Source organism: Diabrotica virgifera, chromosome 2 (genome assembly GCF_917563875.1).
Source record: "Diabrotica virgifera virgifera chromosome 2, PGI_DIABVI_V3a".
Lineage (NCBI taxonomy): Eukaryota > Metazoa > Arthropoda > Insecta > Coleoptera > Chrysomelidae > Diabrotica > Diabrotica virgifera.
Window position 1 is genome coordinate 41417705 of NC_065444.1, and position 19445 is coordinate 41437149.

Genomic DNA, 19445 nt, shown 5'->3' on the forward strand with positions numbered 1-19445 from the left:
GTATTAAGAGGAAACAGTAGCGATCAACAGGTAGCGAAAACGCGTTCCAAGATTGCGGCTGTAATTTTGAATATTTTTTCGAGATATTTGGCACACATATTCGTAATATAATAAAGAATGGCGGTACAGAGCCCAATTTGAAAAATATATTAATATGTAGAAATTACTCTGTAATTAAATACAATATTAAAAAAACGAGCCTGTACCGCCATTAAGAAGAACAAAAAAATACACTTTCTTCAAATACATTTTTTTATCCGATGCCTAGATTTTGTGTCATTTTGGAACTACTAATGAAATAAAAAAATTTAGTAGTTCCAAAATGACACAAAATCTAGGCATGGGATAAAAAAGTTTATTTGAAGAAAGTGTATTTTTTTGTTCTTCTTAATGGTGGTACAGGCTCGTTTTTTTAATATTGTATTTAATTACAGAGTAATTTCCACATATTAATATATTTTTCAAATTGTGCTCTGTACCGCCATTCTTTATTATATTACGAATATGTGTGCCAAATATCTCGAAAAAATATTCAAAATTACAGCCGCAATCTTGGAACGCGTTTTTGCTACCTGTTGATCACTACTGTATCACCTTAACGTATGGTCCTAAAGTTTTGGGAAACATTTCACCTGGTCTGATTGAGAAGCAAAATACATTTAACAAAGAAGACCATGGAATTGAAATGTCATCAGTTATTGACATTTAATAAACAAAGCAGAATATTTTCGTTTGTGCTCTGCAAAATGTCTTATAAAATTGATATTCGTCGAGGTGTTTATAATATGGTTGGGCGAATGTCGAAACGAGATATTGTTAATATTTATCGAGATCAAAACATAAGCAAATCGACAATTTATCGCACAATCAGAGAATGTGAAGAAGGGATACCATGTGTTAACTTGCGTAAAAGTGGCCGACCGTGGATTTTGAACCATATAAGAGAGGCAAGACTGATTGAAGCAGCTAAGAACAAAATTGGGGTCTCACAGCGAAAACTGGCCAGAAGATTTCATGTTGGAAAGACTACAGTATACAGGACCCTATCGAGTAACAATATTATCTACCGGAAAAGAAGGAAAGCTCCAAAATACACAGAGGATCAATTAGAGAGAATTCCGAGATGTTGCCGCGCGTTAAGGCGAGTGCATTTCGTCAACAAGTTGATCGTGATGGACGGTGAAAAATATTTTACTTTGTCCAACTCTGAGATGAAGGGTAACGATGGGTTTTACACGAACGATTACGAAAATGTACCTGATGAAATAAAATTCAAAAGTAAGAAAAATTTGAGGACAAAATTTTGGTATAATGTGCAATTTCTGAGGCTGGCTTTATCTCACAGCCCTACATTGGTGTTGTTCGAGGCGAAGCCTTAAACGCATATTTATATTCAAAGGTGTCTCTCTAAATTGCTTCAGTTTGTGAACACACATCATGCAAATGATCAAATAGTCTTTTGGCCAGATCTTGCTTCATGTCATTACGCGAGGATCACAAGGGACTGGTACGAAACTAACAACATTACCTTTGTACCGAAAGCAGACAATCCCCCCAACCTACCTCAGGCTCGTCCAATTAAAGAGTTCTGGGCAATATTAAGTCGGAAAGTCTATAATAACGGATGGGAAGCACAAAATCAAGAACAGTTAAGACGCCGCATATATACAAAAATTAGAGAAATTGACGCCGAGGTCATCCAAAGGATGATGCAACGTGTCAGGGGAATTATTAGGCAAATCGAAAATAATGGTCCCTTTTCTGTCATTTGAATTTTGATTTATAATAAGGATAGTTAAGTTAAATTGTTGAATAATTTAATAAAAATATAAGATTATTGTGGTCAGAGTTATATGCTTTTGAAATTTTTCCCAAATCTTTAGGACCATACGTTATTTCTCCGCAAATGAAACTTCTAATTGTTTTAGGCAAATCGCAGACTGCGATTTTGCGCTACGGCATCCATATCGAGTTATTTTGTCGTGATTAGGTATTAGGAGTCTCTGTTTGTGTCGGTTAGTTTAGAGATAACCATAGGTTTGTTCCAACACCACGAAAAACCATCATGTAACGACACGCTCCTGCGCAGTAAACAAAATATCCCACGGAACGTATTATTTTGTTTATACACGCAAGAACGTGATCGTTACATGACAGTTTTTCGTTGTGTTGGATCAAACCTCTTATATATGTTACAGTTCAAGTTGATTCTCAGTTAGAGTTGACTTTCCCTAGTTCGAGTCAACTCCAACTGAAACGAGCAGTAAAAGTTGACTTGAAAAATTTAATTCAACTTTTACTAGTTGAAGTTGACTATTCCTGGATCGATTCAGCAAATGTCGATTATACGATTTATACGAGTATAATCTCACGTGCATTTTTGATGAGTGTGCGTCTCTTTGTTTTGACCGTTTCAACTACTTATTATTCCAGACTGTAACGTCGCCCCCGTTAGGTAAATTATTCTATTCGATTTTTTTGCACAAACTTACTCAAACAAATACATCCTTATAACAAATACACAGTGTCAGGCGGTATCGCGGTCGAAAAATTGTTTGACCAATTTTTGTTAACCAAATTCACAAAAATAATTCTTATCTACTCTACCTCATATTATGTATAAGTTTTTATTGTGTGAACATTGTAAATATCGATAGCAGCACATGAAGAGTTTAAAGTGTGCCTGAAGTATTGTCCAAGTAAAAAATACTGTGGAATAGCTTTAAGCCGGTGAAATATGATATTCTTCAAATGTAGATATTAGGTCAAACGTTTAAGAAGCGGCCCTTTGAAAGCATCTGTGTTTTTACGGTCAGACCTCCCGCATATCTATTCACAAGTTTCGTGCAAAATCTTAGTTTTAGTTCGGTAGCTAGCAGTGTGTTAGTATTGGAGTGTACGTGTGTTAAGTGATACGAGTGTTTTGTTGCTGTAATTATTTTGAATATTGGTTTAGTATTTCGTTTGGAGAGTGTCAATTGTTAATTATTGTAATTTAATTAATGTGAATAGTGATGTGGCGCCCGTGGGATAATGTAAATATCGCGTACGATAACGCTGATATTGTAGAAATTGCCAGTGCTAGTGTGAATGTAATTACTAAAAAAAAAGAGCTCGTAAAGGAGATTCGAATGCATTTAAATGCAGAAACACAGCCATAGGCGTAACCAGGGGGGGGTTTTGGGGGTTGTAACCCCCCCCATTGGGATGTACTTTGAGCTCTATACGCTTAACACCATAGCCCTCAGAGACCTTCCAGTAGTTGTAACCCCCCCCTTTCAGGTAGTTGTAACCCCCCCCTTAGGATCATCCTGGTTACGCCTATGAACACAGCAAGTATGTTTGAATGTATACAAAAATCTACGTACGAAATTCGGCTTCGATGAAACACTATTGGCACCAGCCACCTCTGATTTAACAGAAATTCCACTTTCTAATGTATATAAAATAGTTAAAAATGAACCCTATCATCGCAAGAAACGATGTGACTACAAATTTTCAAGACCTTTAAATCCTTCACTCGTAAAACTATTCAAAATCACAATATACGACTGCTACAAAAGCAATGAAATACCTACAATAGAAATAATAAGAAAGAAATTGGAAACAACCGGTCGAAATATGAACTGCTGTGAGAAAACTCTTCAAAATTGAATAAAAAAAATGGGCTTTAAGTTAAAAAAAAATAAATAAACGTCAAGCAATTATGGAAAGCCAGAGAATAGTCAACAGACGTAATATGTACCTAGAAGAAATTACTAAATATAGGCAAGAAAAGAGGAGAATTTATTATTTAGATGAAACTTATTAATTATGAAACTTATTTAAATGAATTAAAAAAGAAGTAGCCAATATTACCAAAGTAGACTGGCAGAAAAGAATCGCCAAAGTGATCAAAGTAGAAGAATATTATAAGAAGATTGGGCACTTCCACATTAATGGTGGAAATAAATTTATTATTGAATTGGGCGATGATAGTGACGAAGAAAATACGGAAGAAGGAGAAAATGAGTTAAGTGTATCAGTATTTTAATTGTTGTGTTGTGCAATTCATTTTCCAAGCATAAGTGTACTAATGAAAAGACTCGGTTAAAAAAATATTTTTAGATTTTGTATTTTTAATAAAAAAAGAGCGGGGACATGCTTGCATTTTGTGCTGAATTTTAAAAGTTTTGAATTGTATACCTAAAGTAATTTTAGATCTAACTGTGTTTTTATAAAGTTCTTTTAGTATCAGTAATTCTAACAATAACAAGATTAATTATAAAAGCTATTCTACATCAGTTATTAATGCAAGCATGCGGTAAGAGGGAGGTCCCTGTGAGGTTAAATGTTATTAAAAAATTGATAAAATTAATTTTAACACAATATTATGTCCTGCTTTAACGGTATTTACCTAAGTATAAATAAATATTTTTAACTACATATTTAATTACCAGAAAACACCAGCTGTCGGCCTAATAGCTTAAAGAAGAACAACCCAAAGCTACAATAATCTTACCCAGTACACTATATAGATTGCTTGAACAATAATAATGTATTTTAAATGGGATTTACTTTTTCGCACTGTTTTTTAGCACACTTTCATATAATCAAATGTCCTTAACTTTCGCCTTGTCATGGTGATGACATGTGAGCAATAAATTACAAAAAAAGTTTTGACAGTTTTGTGGTTTGACAGAAGTTTGAATTTTTAAATGTCAAAGTTCTAAAAAATTGTAAAATAGGAATTTATTCCATTGACGAAGAGTTGCAGTTTTTTTATTTGTTTTTGGTAGATAAAATATTGTATGAAACTGTGCGTGAAGTACTTTTTGCGCACTTAGGCGATGTATAGCACTCGGCCCGCTCGTGCCATAAACAATTTCTTTTTAGATTATTTTGGTCATTCGTAGCAAAAAAGGTCTCTTGTAATTTTTCTCTAAAATTGATAGTTTTCGAGTTATACGCGATTTAAAATTTGAAAAATGCGAAATGACCATTTTTTAAGGCTTAATAACTCGATTAAAAACTATTATTATGAAAGTCAGAAAGTCACCTAATCAAAGTTTAAAGCCCCCCCCCCCTACAAGATCCTGAAGAAATTTTTGTCCATTATTTTATTACTAAGCTGTTATTTTTAATTATCAACAATGAGCGCTAAAAGCATATTGAGGCGGCCGTCAATGTGAGTGCGAGTAAGATCCTCCATTCCGACCGTCCAATGATGCATCTCAGTCGCACTCACATTGACAGCCGCCTCAATATGCTCCTAGCGCTCATTGTTAATAATTAAAAATAACCGCTTAGTAATACAATAATGACAAATATTTCTTCAGTACCTTGTAGGGGGGTCGTTAAAATTTGATTTGGTGACTTTCTGACTTTTATAATAATAATTTTTAACTGAATTATTAAGGTGATACAGTAGCGATCAACAGGTAGCAACAAACGCGGTCCAAGATTGCGAAAGTTCTGCGAACTTTCAAAAGTGAGGCAACAGTGCGTCGGTAATTCGACACTGACAGTGACGTTTATACTATCAAAAACAATAATATTTATACAGATAGGCGCGAAATGTTGCCAAGTCAGTGACGTTGGATTTCTTGTTATAAAAAAATCGATTTTTAGTAGTTCCAATGTGACACAAAATCTAGGCGCGTGATAAAAAAGTTTATTTGAAGAAAGTGTATTTGTTTGTCTTTCTTAATGGCGGTACAGGCTCCTTTTTGCAATATTTTATTTAGTTATAGAGTAATTTCCACATACTAACATATTTCTGAAATTGGGCTCTGTACCGCCATTCTTTATTATATTACGAATAAGTGTGCCAAATATCTCGACAAAATATTCAAAATTACAGCCGCAATCTTGGAACGTGTTTGTTGCTACCTGTTGATCGCTACTGTTTCCTCTTAAGCCTTGAAAATGGTCATTTTTGCATTTTTCAAATTTTAAATCGCGTATAACTCGAGAACAATAAATTTTACAGAAAAATCACAAAAGACCTCTTTTGCTCCGAATGACCCAAATGATGTAAAAAAAATGTCCGAAGTGAATTTTTTTTGTGAATTTGTTTAAAAAAAATTGTTTAAACAATTTTTCGATTACGGTACCACCTGACATCCTGTGGATCCGTTATAAGGACCTCTTTTTGAGTAAGTTTGTGCAAAAGAATCGAACTGGAATAATTTACCTAACGGGGGCGACGATAAAGCCTGGACTATAAATATCACGATTTGAACATAATATACAGTAACATTTAATTTCTAGAATCGGTTGTTTGTGTGAATCAACTTTTACTAAATGGCATAAGGAAGAGTATACTTTAACCAGTTGGAGTCTACTTTTACTAGTAAATGTTGAATAAAAATCTTCATTTTATATTTATAATCAACTTTTACTAAAACCAGCCGTTTGAGTCGACTCGAACTAGGAAAAGTCAACTCCAACTATAATCAACTTGAACTGTAACATATACACTCTCTGATGATTTCTAATGAGAATGAAACTACTAAGGGTGTGCTTTCTGAACAAACTGATTTTTTTGCATTTATTGTGCATTATTTTCCTTTCCTTTTCTTTATTAGTCTCGTTATTCGATTAAATATGACAGTTTTAGCAATTCACTATATAAAAACATGTGATAATTTATCGCTAAATCATTGTAATTACATTGTTACAGCATCGCAAACTTAGCTATAGTAGACATGCAGTCAACGATCGAGATCTTTCGACCCAAGTCAATTACAGGATGCACTTTAACATGCGGAGGTTGGTGGCTGATAAGAAACACCATCACAAAAGACACAGCAAAAAGCTCAATAAGGTAAGTGCCAAAGATAATTGTTATCAAGGTTTATAGATCTAATTTTCTTACCCCTCGTGTCTTTTTTATTCTTTGTCATTGATTTGCATCGTGGAAATTACTAATAATCAAAAAATCAAATACGCATATAAAGTTGAAAGTCTTATATGAGTGTTTTTGCACTTTCAATGAGAGGGTTGGCATTGTCTGTTCTTGACAAGTTTGTCGATATTCGGTTTAAACTGTGTCAGAGCACACCTCAAGTCACTTTCAACGTCTAGCCTTGAACGGTATTTTGATTTTATATACGCCAATGCAGAAAAACGAGATGCGCAAAGATATGTGGATGAAAACTGGACTAATAATTTCGCAGATACTAAATCCACTTCTGGGTAAACAGGAAAGTAGGTTAACCAAAATTCTTCTAAGTCCATGTTTGCAAAATCTGCTTTTGCTTGTGAATCACATTTTAGGTCAATTGCCTGATCTTGAAGGTTAACTGGAAGAATGTCAACTTCGATATGAAAAGGATCTCTTGTCAACTTAAATTCCCAGTTTGCCGAGCTAACATCTGGAAAGTACTTTCGAATTTGATTTTTCAGTTCTTCCAAATGCTGTGATATGACGTCTTTCAAATCCGAAACTAGATGTAGTGGTAGTGGAAGGGTTTGAATATCATCGAAGAGGTCGTTCAGTTTAGGAAAAGAGGAAAAGCTTGGCTTGGAACTGTGAAGGCGGCGTTGCCAAAGCGATATTTTTTCTATAAACCCCTTAATTGCATCATAAGTGTTTAAGAGGTTTTTACGGCTTTGACGCTTCAGATTCAGGACATTCAGTGTCTCAGAAAAGTCAGACAAATAAGCCAGGTAGAAGATATTTTTATCATCTGTAAATCTTCTGTGAAGATCTTCTTGTTTTGAAGTCATTAACAAAATTTCAACTTCTGACTTTCAATTGAATAATCTTGCAAGCATATTTCCTTTGGATAACCACCAGACTTCTGTGTAAAACAGGAGGGTTTCCTGATCACTATTCAGTTCTTGGCATAGTGCCTGAAAGAGCCTAGTGTTTAATGCGCTGGATTTGATGTGGTTAACTATTCAGGTAAAGTCTGACTAGCTAAAGCTTGTCTGTGAATAATGCAGCGAGAACCAATTATCCTAGGGTTCTTCTTTTTTGCCAATTCCATAAATCCAGATCGACATTCTGTCATGGCTTGGGCACCATCAGTACATATGCCAATTACTTTCTCCCATGGAAGTTCATTAATTACTAAAAAATCTTCAACAGCAGAAATATGTCAATGGCTTTAGTTGTTGTTTCAAGAAATGTTGAAAATAATAATTCCTCCAGGAACTGTTTTCTGTCAATAAATCGACAGTAAAACAATAACTGTGCATGCTTTGAAATATCAGTTGTTTCGTCACACTGCAAAGAAAAAAACGGTGAACCTTTTAATTTTTGCAATAGTTGATTTTTTAAATCCAGAGCCATGTCGTCAATTCTACGTTTTACTGTGACGTTTGAGAGAGAAATTTTTTCTACTTTCTTACAACTGTCTTCACTAAGTACGGTACTACAAGCAGTAAGTAAACAAGGTTTAATTAGTGACTCACCAGTAGTATGCGGTTTCTTGTCTTTAACTATCAAAAGTGCTATTTTGTATGATGCTTTCACAGCTTTCTCATTTTCAACACAAAAATTTGCAGTAGAGTCAAGTTTCATACGTTTTAGGCTGCTTCTTTTGGCAATAAAAAATTCTGGGCCTTTATCTTTCAAAGAAGAATGGTTTGTAATTAGATGCCGTTCCAAACATCTGGGACGCATTGCATCATTACTAAAAACAGCATGGCAGTTGACACACTGAGGTAAATGACTGCCGTTTCTCTCCATAAAGGTAAAACCATACTTGATATAATCGTCTGTCTATAATCTATAATCGTCTAATCGATATAATCGTCGATATAATCCATACTTAATACAATCTTTTCTTTGGAAGTGACTTAGCCATTTTCAAAGTTGTTACACAACATTATTAAATAATTCACAAACAATCACTCTGTTATTAAATAACGATTACACTGATTGCTACAAACAGCACACAGACGCTGTCGACTGAGACTGACGCGTGAGACGGAGTCACTGAACTGGAGCCAGGAGTGCTTGCAATACAGTGTTGGTAAATATACTTTGCGCTCCTACGATGTTGCCATACACAAGACTGTCGTGTTTAACTCAGGTTGTGTGTTTGATTAAAACGATTTTAATCACGTTTAAATAAAGAAATATTTCTAAACAAAATAAAAATACGAAATACAAAATATTTTGTTTTTTAACAAAATATGTATTTTTTATTTTTATTTTTTTCTTTGTACCCTCACGCCTCCCCTGAAATTCTCTCACGCCCCCCCAGCCCCCCAGCCCCCCAGAGGGGCGCGCCCCTCAGGTTGAGAACCACTGAATCTAGAAGGTGAAGTGTGTAGGTAGAGCCTGTTTTTCTATTATTCAAAGCCCTTTTGTGTTCTGCTACACGTTTGTTAAAGTTTCTACCAGTTTGACCTATGTAAGTTTTTGGACAGTCACGACATGTAAGTTTTGTCGTCTGAATTGGTCATAAAAATGTATCATTTAGATTTAGAAGTTTATATTATAAATTTGAGATTATTTTTATCTTTAGGATACGTTTCGACTAAAATAACTATGTTGTTACAGGATGGAAAGCAAAACCACGTGAGTTTCCCGGAATTCCAGCAAAATGGAACGGCGAAGCAGTTCTGTTCGGGTAACAATTTAATTTTTTGACACCTTCGCCTCACAAATTAAAATTTTGCACACCCCTAGCAATATGATTTTACTCGTAGTTGCCTTTTTTTTTACAAAAAGCTTCAAATCAAATCAAATTGTAAAGTTAAAGTATTTGCCAAAAAAATATATGACTCAAATTTTTTCAATCTAAAATACTTAGAATAATTTTAATCAACTAATATTCTAAGAAACTGACATAAACTGCCCAACGTTATTTCACTGAATATATCCAGAGTTTTATTCTATTCTTTGTTTTATTTGTGTCTTTACATAATATCTTTGGTTTTTCTTTGTTTATCAATTTCATCTGGAATTCTTCCGCATTATTTACCCTTGGAATAGCTAATATTCTAAAAAATATATTCGTTTCCATTATTTCGTGCTACAAAGATCCTGTGGTTCTGATCTTATTTTTATATTTTCTACCTCTTTCTTTTGCCTCTTTTCGTATGCCAACAGTTGTTCGATATTTTCTTTGGATTTCACCAGATATTCTGTTCAAATGGTTCTTTACCATATTTAAAATCTTTGTATGTTCTTATGGATTACCATTCAGATGTCTCTTTTTTACGATCATTTCCAGGTATTTGAAGTGGTGAACTTTTAGTTATCAGGGGTGCTTTATCTGGAGTACGATCATTGTTTCAATGATCATGTTGTTACTATGTCGAATTACACATCCTTATCTTCATTTATGAGTCTAAACTCATTCTGCTAAGTTCTTTCTTGATTGACAATTAATATGGCAAATTTCTGTCTGACCTGAGCTTGATGAATTGCTTGGTTTCCTGTTGTACGGGTCTACACTCTTATGTAATGTAGCCATTATTTTTCTTTTCTCCTATTCTTCTCTTGTCTTTGATATTGTCTTATAATAATTGTATTTGAGTTTCTTTAAGTCACATTATTTGTCTTATTTGTTCAATCGATGATGTTTTCCTAATTTTAGCGATGTTAATCAGTTGTGAGAGTGTGTTCATGCTGTTCATTTCTTCGTTATTCTCTCCTTCTCTGTCGTGACACACAACTGTGGGCATAGCTCATTCTGTGTTTTATATGTCAGCTACATATGTACTTGCTAAATTCATACAAGTCAACAATTAGATACTATTACACAAACAATTTTAAAGAATCAGGGAATAAACAAATTGGCGATATGACAAAATTCTATATTTTCATTCAATAGATTACATAACAGAAGTTCTCAATGAGGACGAAACAGAGCCTTCTTCAAAAACGACGAAAGAAGACTGGGATAGTCCCATTACCTTTACGGCAAAATCATCACGTGAGTATCTGAAAAATTGGCTTATTTTGCATGCAAAATTATAAGTAATTTTCGCGTTTAACAAATATTTATTAATTGAGGAATATTTTACAGTGTAGGCCGGTATTTCGGAGGGTTGTGATAGCATGGCAGAAAATATAGTGTTCATAAGCTGAAAGGTGACTATTATACTTATTTACATAAATTGTGATACATAATCGTTGATAAAATTTAGGAAGTGAAAGTAGCCAACAAAAGCTAAACCAGAAGCGTATACAAATCTATACGATCAACTTGATGACAGGGAAGGAGAAACAAAGGTGTATGAAATAACCAAACATAGAAAGAAATAAGAAGAAGAACCGGAAACAGGAGCCACGGATGCAGTTGGAAGAATAGCCATGGCTAAATGGGCTTGGGCCGGACATGTTGCTAGATTGACGGAGGATAGATGGACCAGAAAGATTCTGGATAATGGCAGGACAGAAAAGACTGGAAACGTTGACTGAAAAAAGGAAGATGGCCTAGGAATCCCTAGAAATACTTCTATATATTTAATCAAAATCTGAAATCTTTTTGCAATTCTGTACAACCATCCGAAAGAAGCAAGTTGTGGCACACTGTATCGTAAAATAGATTTTTTTACTTTTTGTCCATTTATTGAAACACGTAAAATATAAACTCTGACTGATATTAAAGTTTTAGAAAAGTACATACATAAATAGAAAATACAAGAGTAGTCTGGGCAGATTATCGGAGAATAGGCCATTTTTGGGAAAAGTTATTTACCAGCAATTTTATTGCTGGCTGGAATCGAATCTTATGATTGTATAATATATTAATATAGGTATACAAAGTCCACAGATAGTGTGCTACTTTTTTATAAACAAAATGGCGCCCAAAAATCGTGTTTTTTTCAATTTTTGCTCTAAAACTCCAAAGATTTTAAATCTACACCAAAAACACCCAAATAAAAATTCACCGTAATTAAATTCTACATTGAGACGTGTTTTTCCCGATTTACTTCGACGAAAATTTTCCCCGGAAAATGCGGGTTTTCCAACAAAATCTTTAATTTTAAACTAAAATTTTAGATAAGTAATTGGAAATCAATAATTAAATAACTTGGCAATATAAAAGCTCTTTTCGTATAGATTATAATTCCAGAAACCGATGAAAATTGAATGAACAGTTTAGTTACAATTGAATTGTTAATTAAAAACTTACTAAAAACGGTCGCTATAATAAACACAATAATTATGATGCATAAGAATAACTATGATTTTTGTATAAAAAGTTACTGTACCTATCAAATGTACTTTACAGAATTGAAATTGGACTATTTAAGCGGCCTCAGGAATATTTTAAAATTATAAACAAATTTTTTGGCTTATAAACAAAAATAATATCTCGGCAAATATTAAATTAAATTAAATCGTGAAAATGGTATTAGAAAAAAAGCGGCAGGGCGCTTCTTTTAAAAGAAAAAGCGTTTAATTGTGATGAGTGGTTCCTGAGATACAACCGGTCAAAGTTGACCGGCATTTACGGCAAAGATATAAACGATAGGATCATAATTTTTGAGCCATCACCTTTTTATTTTTGTCCTCTTTCTCCACACCAATTTTCATATCTTTAAAGTTCTCATATTATAATACAAACTATCGATATTACGAGTGAAAATTGCCAAAAATAGCAAAATTCCAATCAAAAATTAGGTTGGAGAAAATGTAATCTCAAAGTTAAAAATCGGTATACGTTAAAAAAATACAAAAGATTCTTTAAATAATTATACAGCTTTCAAATGAGAATATTTGTATTTTTAACGTTAAAAGATACACTTGTAGTAAGTTTATCTAAAAAATGTTTACAACTGGAAAAAATATGTAGTTTTCTTTTCTGATAGAAAAATTAATCTATTACAACAAAACAAAAGCAAGCTTGACATTTAATAATGCATTAGTTAGATGGCTCTATTCGAGTTACTTGGGAGCAAAAAAAGAATGAAGGAAATTTCTCCGTGGGAAGCCGAGAAAATATATGTTTTTAACGTATACCGATTTTGAACTTTGAGATTACATTTTCTCCAACCTAATTTTTGATTGGAATTTTGCTATTTGAGATTACATTTTCTCCAACCTAATTTTTGATTGGAATTTTGCTATTTTTGGCAATTTTCACTCGTAATATCGATAGTTTTTATTATATGTTATGAATATTTTAAAGATATGAAAACTGGTGTGGAGAAAGAGAACAAAAATAAAAGGGTGATGGTTCAAAAATTATGATCCTATTGTTTATATCTTTGCCGTAAATGCTGGTCATATTTGACCGGTTGTATCTCAGGAACCACTCATCACAATTAAACGATTTTTCTTTTAAAAGAAGCGTCCTGCCCCTTTTTTTCCAATACCGTTTTCATGATTTAATTTAATTTAATATTTTGCGAGATATTCTATTTGTTTATAAGCCAAAAAATTGTTTATAATTTTAAAATATTCCTGAGGCCGCTTAAATAGTCCAATTTCAATTCTGTAAAATACATTAGATAGGTACAGTGTCTTTTTATACAAAAATCATAGTTATTTTTATGTATCATAATTATCGTGGTTATTATAGCGACTGTAAATTTTTAATTAACAATTCAATTGTTGCTAAACTGTTCATTCAATTTCCATCGGCTTCTGGAATTGTTATCTATACGAAAAGAGCTTTTATATTGCCAAGTTATTTAATTATTGATTTCCAATTACTTATCTAAAATTTTAGTTTAAAATTAAAGATTTTGTTGGAAAACCCGCATTTTCCGGGGAAAATTTTCGTCGAAGTAAATCGGGAAAAACACGTCTCAATGTAGAATTTAATTACGGTGAATTTTTATTTGGGTGTTTTTGGTGTAGATTTAAAATCTTTGGAGTTTTAGAGCAAAAATTGAAAAAAACACGATTTTTGGGCGCCATTTTGTTTATAAAAAAGTAGCACACTATCTGCGGACTTTGTATACCTATATTAATATATTATACAATCATAAGATTCGATTCCAGCAATAAAATTGCTGGTAAATAACTTTTCCTTGTATTTTGCTAATTAGCACAGAGTATAGAGAAATATTACAATTATTGTAGTCTTCACGCTTTATATTTCCAATAGGTATTTTCCCATTTGCTTTACTTTCAAGTAATTTGGACTTAATTTTTGTAGAGTAGTGAGCTAGGCTTGCATTTGAGCTGTTAATTAGTAATAGAAGATAACAAACTTCTACATATTTTTTTTGCTGAGTTCGTAAAAATTTCTATCCGTCTTTATTAATTAATGCTCATTAAAAAACATACAAGAGTCATGTATATGTTATAGTCAAAGCCCGAATTTCAGGCACTCCTGGGTTTGACTAGGCAATCCTCAGGTCTGACTGACGGTCTTAGTCCAAGCCCGTAATAAATTACAGTTTCAGCCTTTGACTAGTCAAACCTAGGAGAGAATAAGTTGGTCAGGCAAAGGTCGAAATTCAATTTTATGAAATCGGGGTTTGACTAGTCAAACCCAGATCAGCTATTAAAATTTGTTAGATTGTAATTGCAATTTGTTAGATTAGGTTTAATAAAACGTCATTTTTTAATTCTAATGTTCATTATTTTTATATTGTCGTAATTAATATAAAAAAAAATAGTGTTTATTCTCACATCTTGAGGCATTATGGCATTTAGAGTTGCACAATACGTTAGACCTTTTACACTTACATAATTTTGAAGAGCATTTATTATTTCAGTAGAATTTTATAAAGCCTTGTCCTCTGGCCTCTGTATAAGGCCCAAGCCTAAAGCTTAAGAATGCAAAGAAAATTTTCTTAATTTCGAAAATGTTCCAGATGTTAAGCTATATCTAAGAGAAATTACTACAAAAGATTCTAAATTTGGAGGACAAAGCTTTATAAAATGCTGCTGCAATAAGAAATGCTCTTCAAAATTATGTAAGTGTAAAAGGTCTAACGTATTGTGCAACTCTAATGCCTCAACATGTGAGAATAAACACTATTTTTTTTATTTTAATTACGACAATATAAAAATAATAAATATCAGAATTAAAAAATGACGTTTTATTAAACCTAATCTAACAAATTACGGCATTTTAATAGTTGATCGGGGTTTGACTAGTCAAACCCCGATTTGATAAAATTAAATTTCGACCTTTGCGTGACCAACTTAGTCTCTCCTAGGTTTGACTAGTCAAAGGCCGAAACTGTAATTTATTTCGGGCTTTGACTAAGACCGTCAGTCAGAGACCTGAGGATTGCCTAGTCAAACCTAGGAGTGCGGAAATTCGGACTTTGACTATAACATATATACAAAAAGAAGACAATTTTTATCCATATTTCTGAATAAATAAATGAAACTGGCTCTAAAAAAAGAAATCTCCACTGCGAACAAAACTGTCCAGTCTTTTAAACCGTTGATTGAAAACCCGAATACACGATTCGGGTTTTCAATCAACGTTTAAACTGATTTTAGATTTTTATGATTCAAATGCTCTACACATTCAAATGCTTTTTCGAAATCAACTTATATTTTTTTTTATTTGGTAATCTCCTGTCTCTATATCTTTAAATTTTGTCTTGTATGTATATTAAAAAATAATAAAACGTAACATAGTAGCATTGTTTATATAGGGAGATAGTTGGTCAACCCAATAGGTAATTATGTTTGATTCAAATTGAGACAGTCACCAGATGTCCCCACAATTTCTGTCAGGGTCGCAACGTCAAAATACATGGACACCAAGTTGGATACGATCCTATTCATAACACCCCAACTCGCATACATATTAAGAAAAATAAATATAAAGAAGAGTATATTTAGAAATTGAATTAATGATGTCATGCTACTATACATTATATTATATATAATAGCATGACATCATTAATTCAATTTCTAAATATGTATATTCTTCCATATATATATTTATTTTTTTATTCTGTATGCGAGTTGGGGTGTTATGAATAGGATCGTATCCAACTTGGTGTCTATGCATTTTGACGTTGCGACCCTGACAGAAATTGTGGGGACATCTGGTGACTGTCTCAATTTGAATCAAACAAATTTTCCTATTGGGCTGACAAACTATCCCTATATATAAACAATGATAGTAGTTTCAAATAGTTATTTATGAAACAGTTCGTGAACTATGCTTTTTGCGCTCGCTCGCGATGTTTAGAGCACGAGCGACGCTAGTGCTATACATCGCGTAAGTGCGCAAAAAGTACTTCACGCACAGTTTCATGCAATATTTTATCTACGATAAACAAATAAAAAAACTTCAACTCTTTGAACATTTCTATTCTACAATTTTTAGAACTTTGACATTTAAAAATTCAAACTTCTTTCAAACTACAAAACTGTCAAAACTTTTGTTGTAATTTATTACTCACACGTCATCACCATGACAACGCGAAAGTTATGATATTTGATTATATGAAAGTGTGCCAAAAACAGTGCGAAAAAGTAAATCCCATTTAAAATACATTGATTACTTCACGCACACTTTAGACTCTTCACGTACATCTATAATGACAGTTTTCACAAACTAAAAACCTATACATCAATAAATACTAATACTAAAAACAACCTAATCAAAGATATAGGCCAGGGCATTTAGAAGTAAAAACACCGGAATAAATCGATTTTTAAATAGAGAATTGCAACTTTTTGCATTGCGTTCAGAATGACGTCGTCAGGAAAAAAGTCTACTATAGAAAATGTGGAAATGCATAAGAGGGATCCAAATCCAAAAGTGCATAAAAGTATCAAATTCAGTATATTAAGGGCCTGATTTTGTTATTCGGGTGATTTTTGGGGTCACTGAACACGAATACCCAATCAGAACCAACCACCGAAGGAACTGGTGCCTAGGATTACCACTAAAGCACGTCATCTGAAGTTCCGAGGGTTTTCGACACTAAATTGATACAAACAGATTACTCAGGAGGTTTTTGGGGTTGCTGAACATATGACATCAGAACCGATCCTCGGAGCACCTAGTGCCCAGCGTGACTGATATGCACGTCATTTTCTGGAATTTCTAATGTTTTCACCAGGGGTGTAACAGAGGCCACCGCAGCATGAAGCTTGCGGGGGCCCCAATATATCAGGGGCCCCATCTTGTTGTCTAACATATGTAAAAATATGTCATTGATATATTTTTTTAACATGCATACGCAACGTTTTTCAGCAGTGCCTGGAAATCTTCAAAAACTTCCCTCGACTCGATTTAGCAAACAATGCAGAAAAACGTCCAACCAAAATCGCTTACTCTAAAAACGTTATCGGTGACTAGGTGGTCATCCAGACTACAAACTGTGCTTGGTGTAAAGCAGAACTACATGACAATATTAAAAACATTGTCTAAAATAATACGCTGTGTCTAGGTACACGCTAACGTGTACGCAAATAAAAAAGTTAGGTACACGCTTAAACGTCATCAAGTCAGTGACGTCATTATTTAGCGTGTACTATGACTGGGTTTTTTGGTACACGCTAATTTGAGCCGCGTGTATGCTGTATTATTAAGTATCTGTAAGTATCGCGAGTGTCAGAGTGTGGTTAGAATTTGTCTAATCGTCTTATGTTTACACTTTAATATTGATTTGTAAAGAGTTTCCTTATTTCTTACTTGTTTAGTGTTTTTTTAAAATTAACTATGGAGTGTGGACAATTACTGAGTTCATTTAATAAGTTTAACAACATTCTAAAACAGTATGAAAAAGATAAGAGATAAAAATTCGTGATTAAGGGCAGCAGAAGTAATAAGATAAAATATACGGGGCGATTGATTAGTGTGATAAAGCTCAGTAGATCCGCTATAGTAATAGATAGCAATAAAAGTTAGTAACAAAAATTTTAGCAAACTTTGAGGTTCATATTACAAAATTACTAAAATTAGTTAGAATGTTACAGGGCGTTCGATAATATAGTTGCAGACCAAACTTATGTTTTTTAAATGGAACACCCTATATTTTATTTTATGTTCGAAATCTTCTTAACTTAAGATTTATTATGTTATACAGGGTATTTACAAAGTTATAACCAATTTTCTATGAAAATCGTAACAAGTTCAATTCGCTGTATAAATAAAAATAAACACCACAGCAAAAATAAACACCAATATAAACCGGTATAATTAACTTACGTTACGTATAAAAATTATTTTAGTAGTATTTTGTATATATCATGTTAACTAATATTTATTTTGCTAACCTGAATATATACTTTTATATACATATTGTTTTATTACAATTAAGTTTGAAACATCTGAATAGCTTTGCTTCCCTTCCCCTTCCCTTAATAAAAATATTTTCTATCAAAGAAACAACAAACACTAAACATATCAAAATAGCGTGTACCAAAATATAAAGTCACTGAGCACGCTAAATAATGACGTCACTGGCTTGATGAAGTTTAATTCGCGTGTACCTAACTTTTTTATTTGCTTACACGTTAGCGTGTACCTAGACACAGCGAAAATAATACTAACTACCACAGATCGTGAGTAGAGAATGACAACTAATAATTATTTTGTCCCAGGTATATAAATACGACTCAACTGTTTCTATTAAAACAAATTTTGTTGTCCAGAGTTATTTCCATTTATATCTAGAGATTCGTTGGTTAGATATTTAGTTTTTGCTTGATTTATTTTTAATCCTATTACTATGGAATATTGTAATAATTTAAAGAGTGTAGGCGCAAAATTTCGGACTAGTGATTTTTAAATGCATTCATTTTTTCGAATCCTGAGGAAACTAATAAATATTTTTGAAAAAACTTTATACGCAGAATGAAAGATATTACCGAGGGCTAAAAGTCCCTTAGAATAAACAAAAGTTTGTTTTGAATGGGATATTTGAAATTAAAAATCATACTAAATTTTCTCTTTTTTCGCCCCTGTAACTTACTGAATTAAACATTATAGAAGTTTTCGGGACTATCGGCTCTCGGTAATATTGTAATATTTCATTCTGCGTTTTAATTTTTCAAAAATACTTATAAGTTTTCTCAGGATTCGAAAAAAATGAATGCATTTAAAAAGCCTTAGCACGAAATTTTGCGACTACGCTTTTAATTTTTGTTCTATTTTATTCTATACCGATAAAGTTGTTGTAAATGATAGTTCTATACCAATAAAGTTGTTATAAACAGTGCACAAATACACTACAGTGCGTCCATAAAGTAACGCATAAATTCGATATTTCGTAAACCGACGACTTTAAGGAAAAATCCCGAAACAGGTCAATTTGTATTTTTAAATTACGCTATTTTGGAATATATATCATACTCGTGACGTCATCCGTCTAGGCGTGATGACGTAATCGATGATTTTTTTAAATGAGAATTATCATGTGATAGCTTATTTGAAAGGGTATTGAATTCTCTATTCACTAATGTAAATATTAACATAATTATTTATACAGGGTGTTCAAAAAAATATTTATTTAATTAAAATAATTAAGACAAAAAGAAGAATGTATGTAATTTATTTAATTCAAAATGCGTTTTACTACTGTCAGAAAACAGAAAAAAAATTTATTTGACAATT

The 19445-nt window shown here is 32.8% G+C and overlaps 2 protein-coding genes across 12 annotated transcripts in view; one reads left to right on the forward strand and one right to left on the reverse strand.

Annotated features, from left to right (window-relative positions):
• LOC114327965 (histone acetyltransferase KAT8) overlaps positions 1–19445 on the reverse strand; it is a 345297-nt gene that overhangs the window by 297791 nt on the left and 28061 nt on the right. The window lies entirely within an intron of this gene.
• The window catches only part of LOC114327962 (probable Na(+)/H(+) antiporter nhx-9), a 238461-nt gene that overhangs the window by 167651 nt on the left and 51365 nt on the right, over positions 1–19445 (forward strand). For 9 of the 11 annotated variants that reach the window (XM_050643634.1, XM_050643635.1, XM_050643636.1 and 6 more), the window contains 3 exons: positions 6665–6808; positions 9500–9569; positions 10779–10880. In XM_050643634.1, the coding sequence (XP_050499591.1) occupies positions 6665–6808; positions 9500–9569; positions 10779–10880 (316 nt within the window). The remainder of the gene's footprint in view (positions 1–6664; positions 6809–9499; positions 9570–10778; positions 10881–19445) is intronic. The other 2 variants (XM_050643643.1, XM_050643644.1) reach the window with 1 other exon arrangement.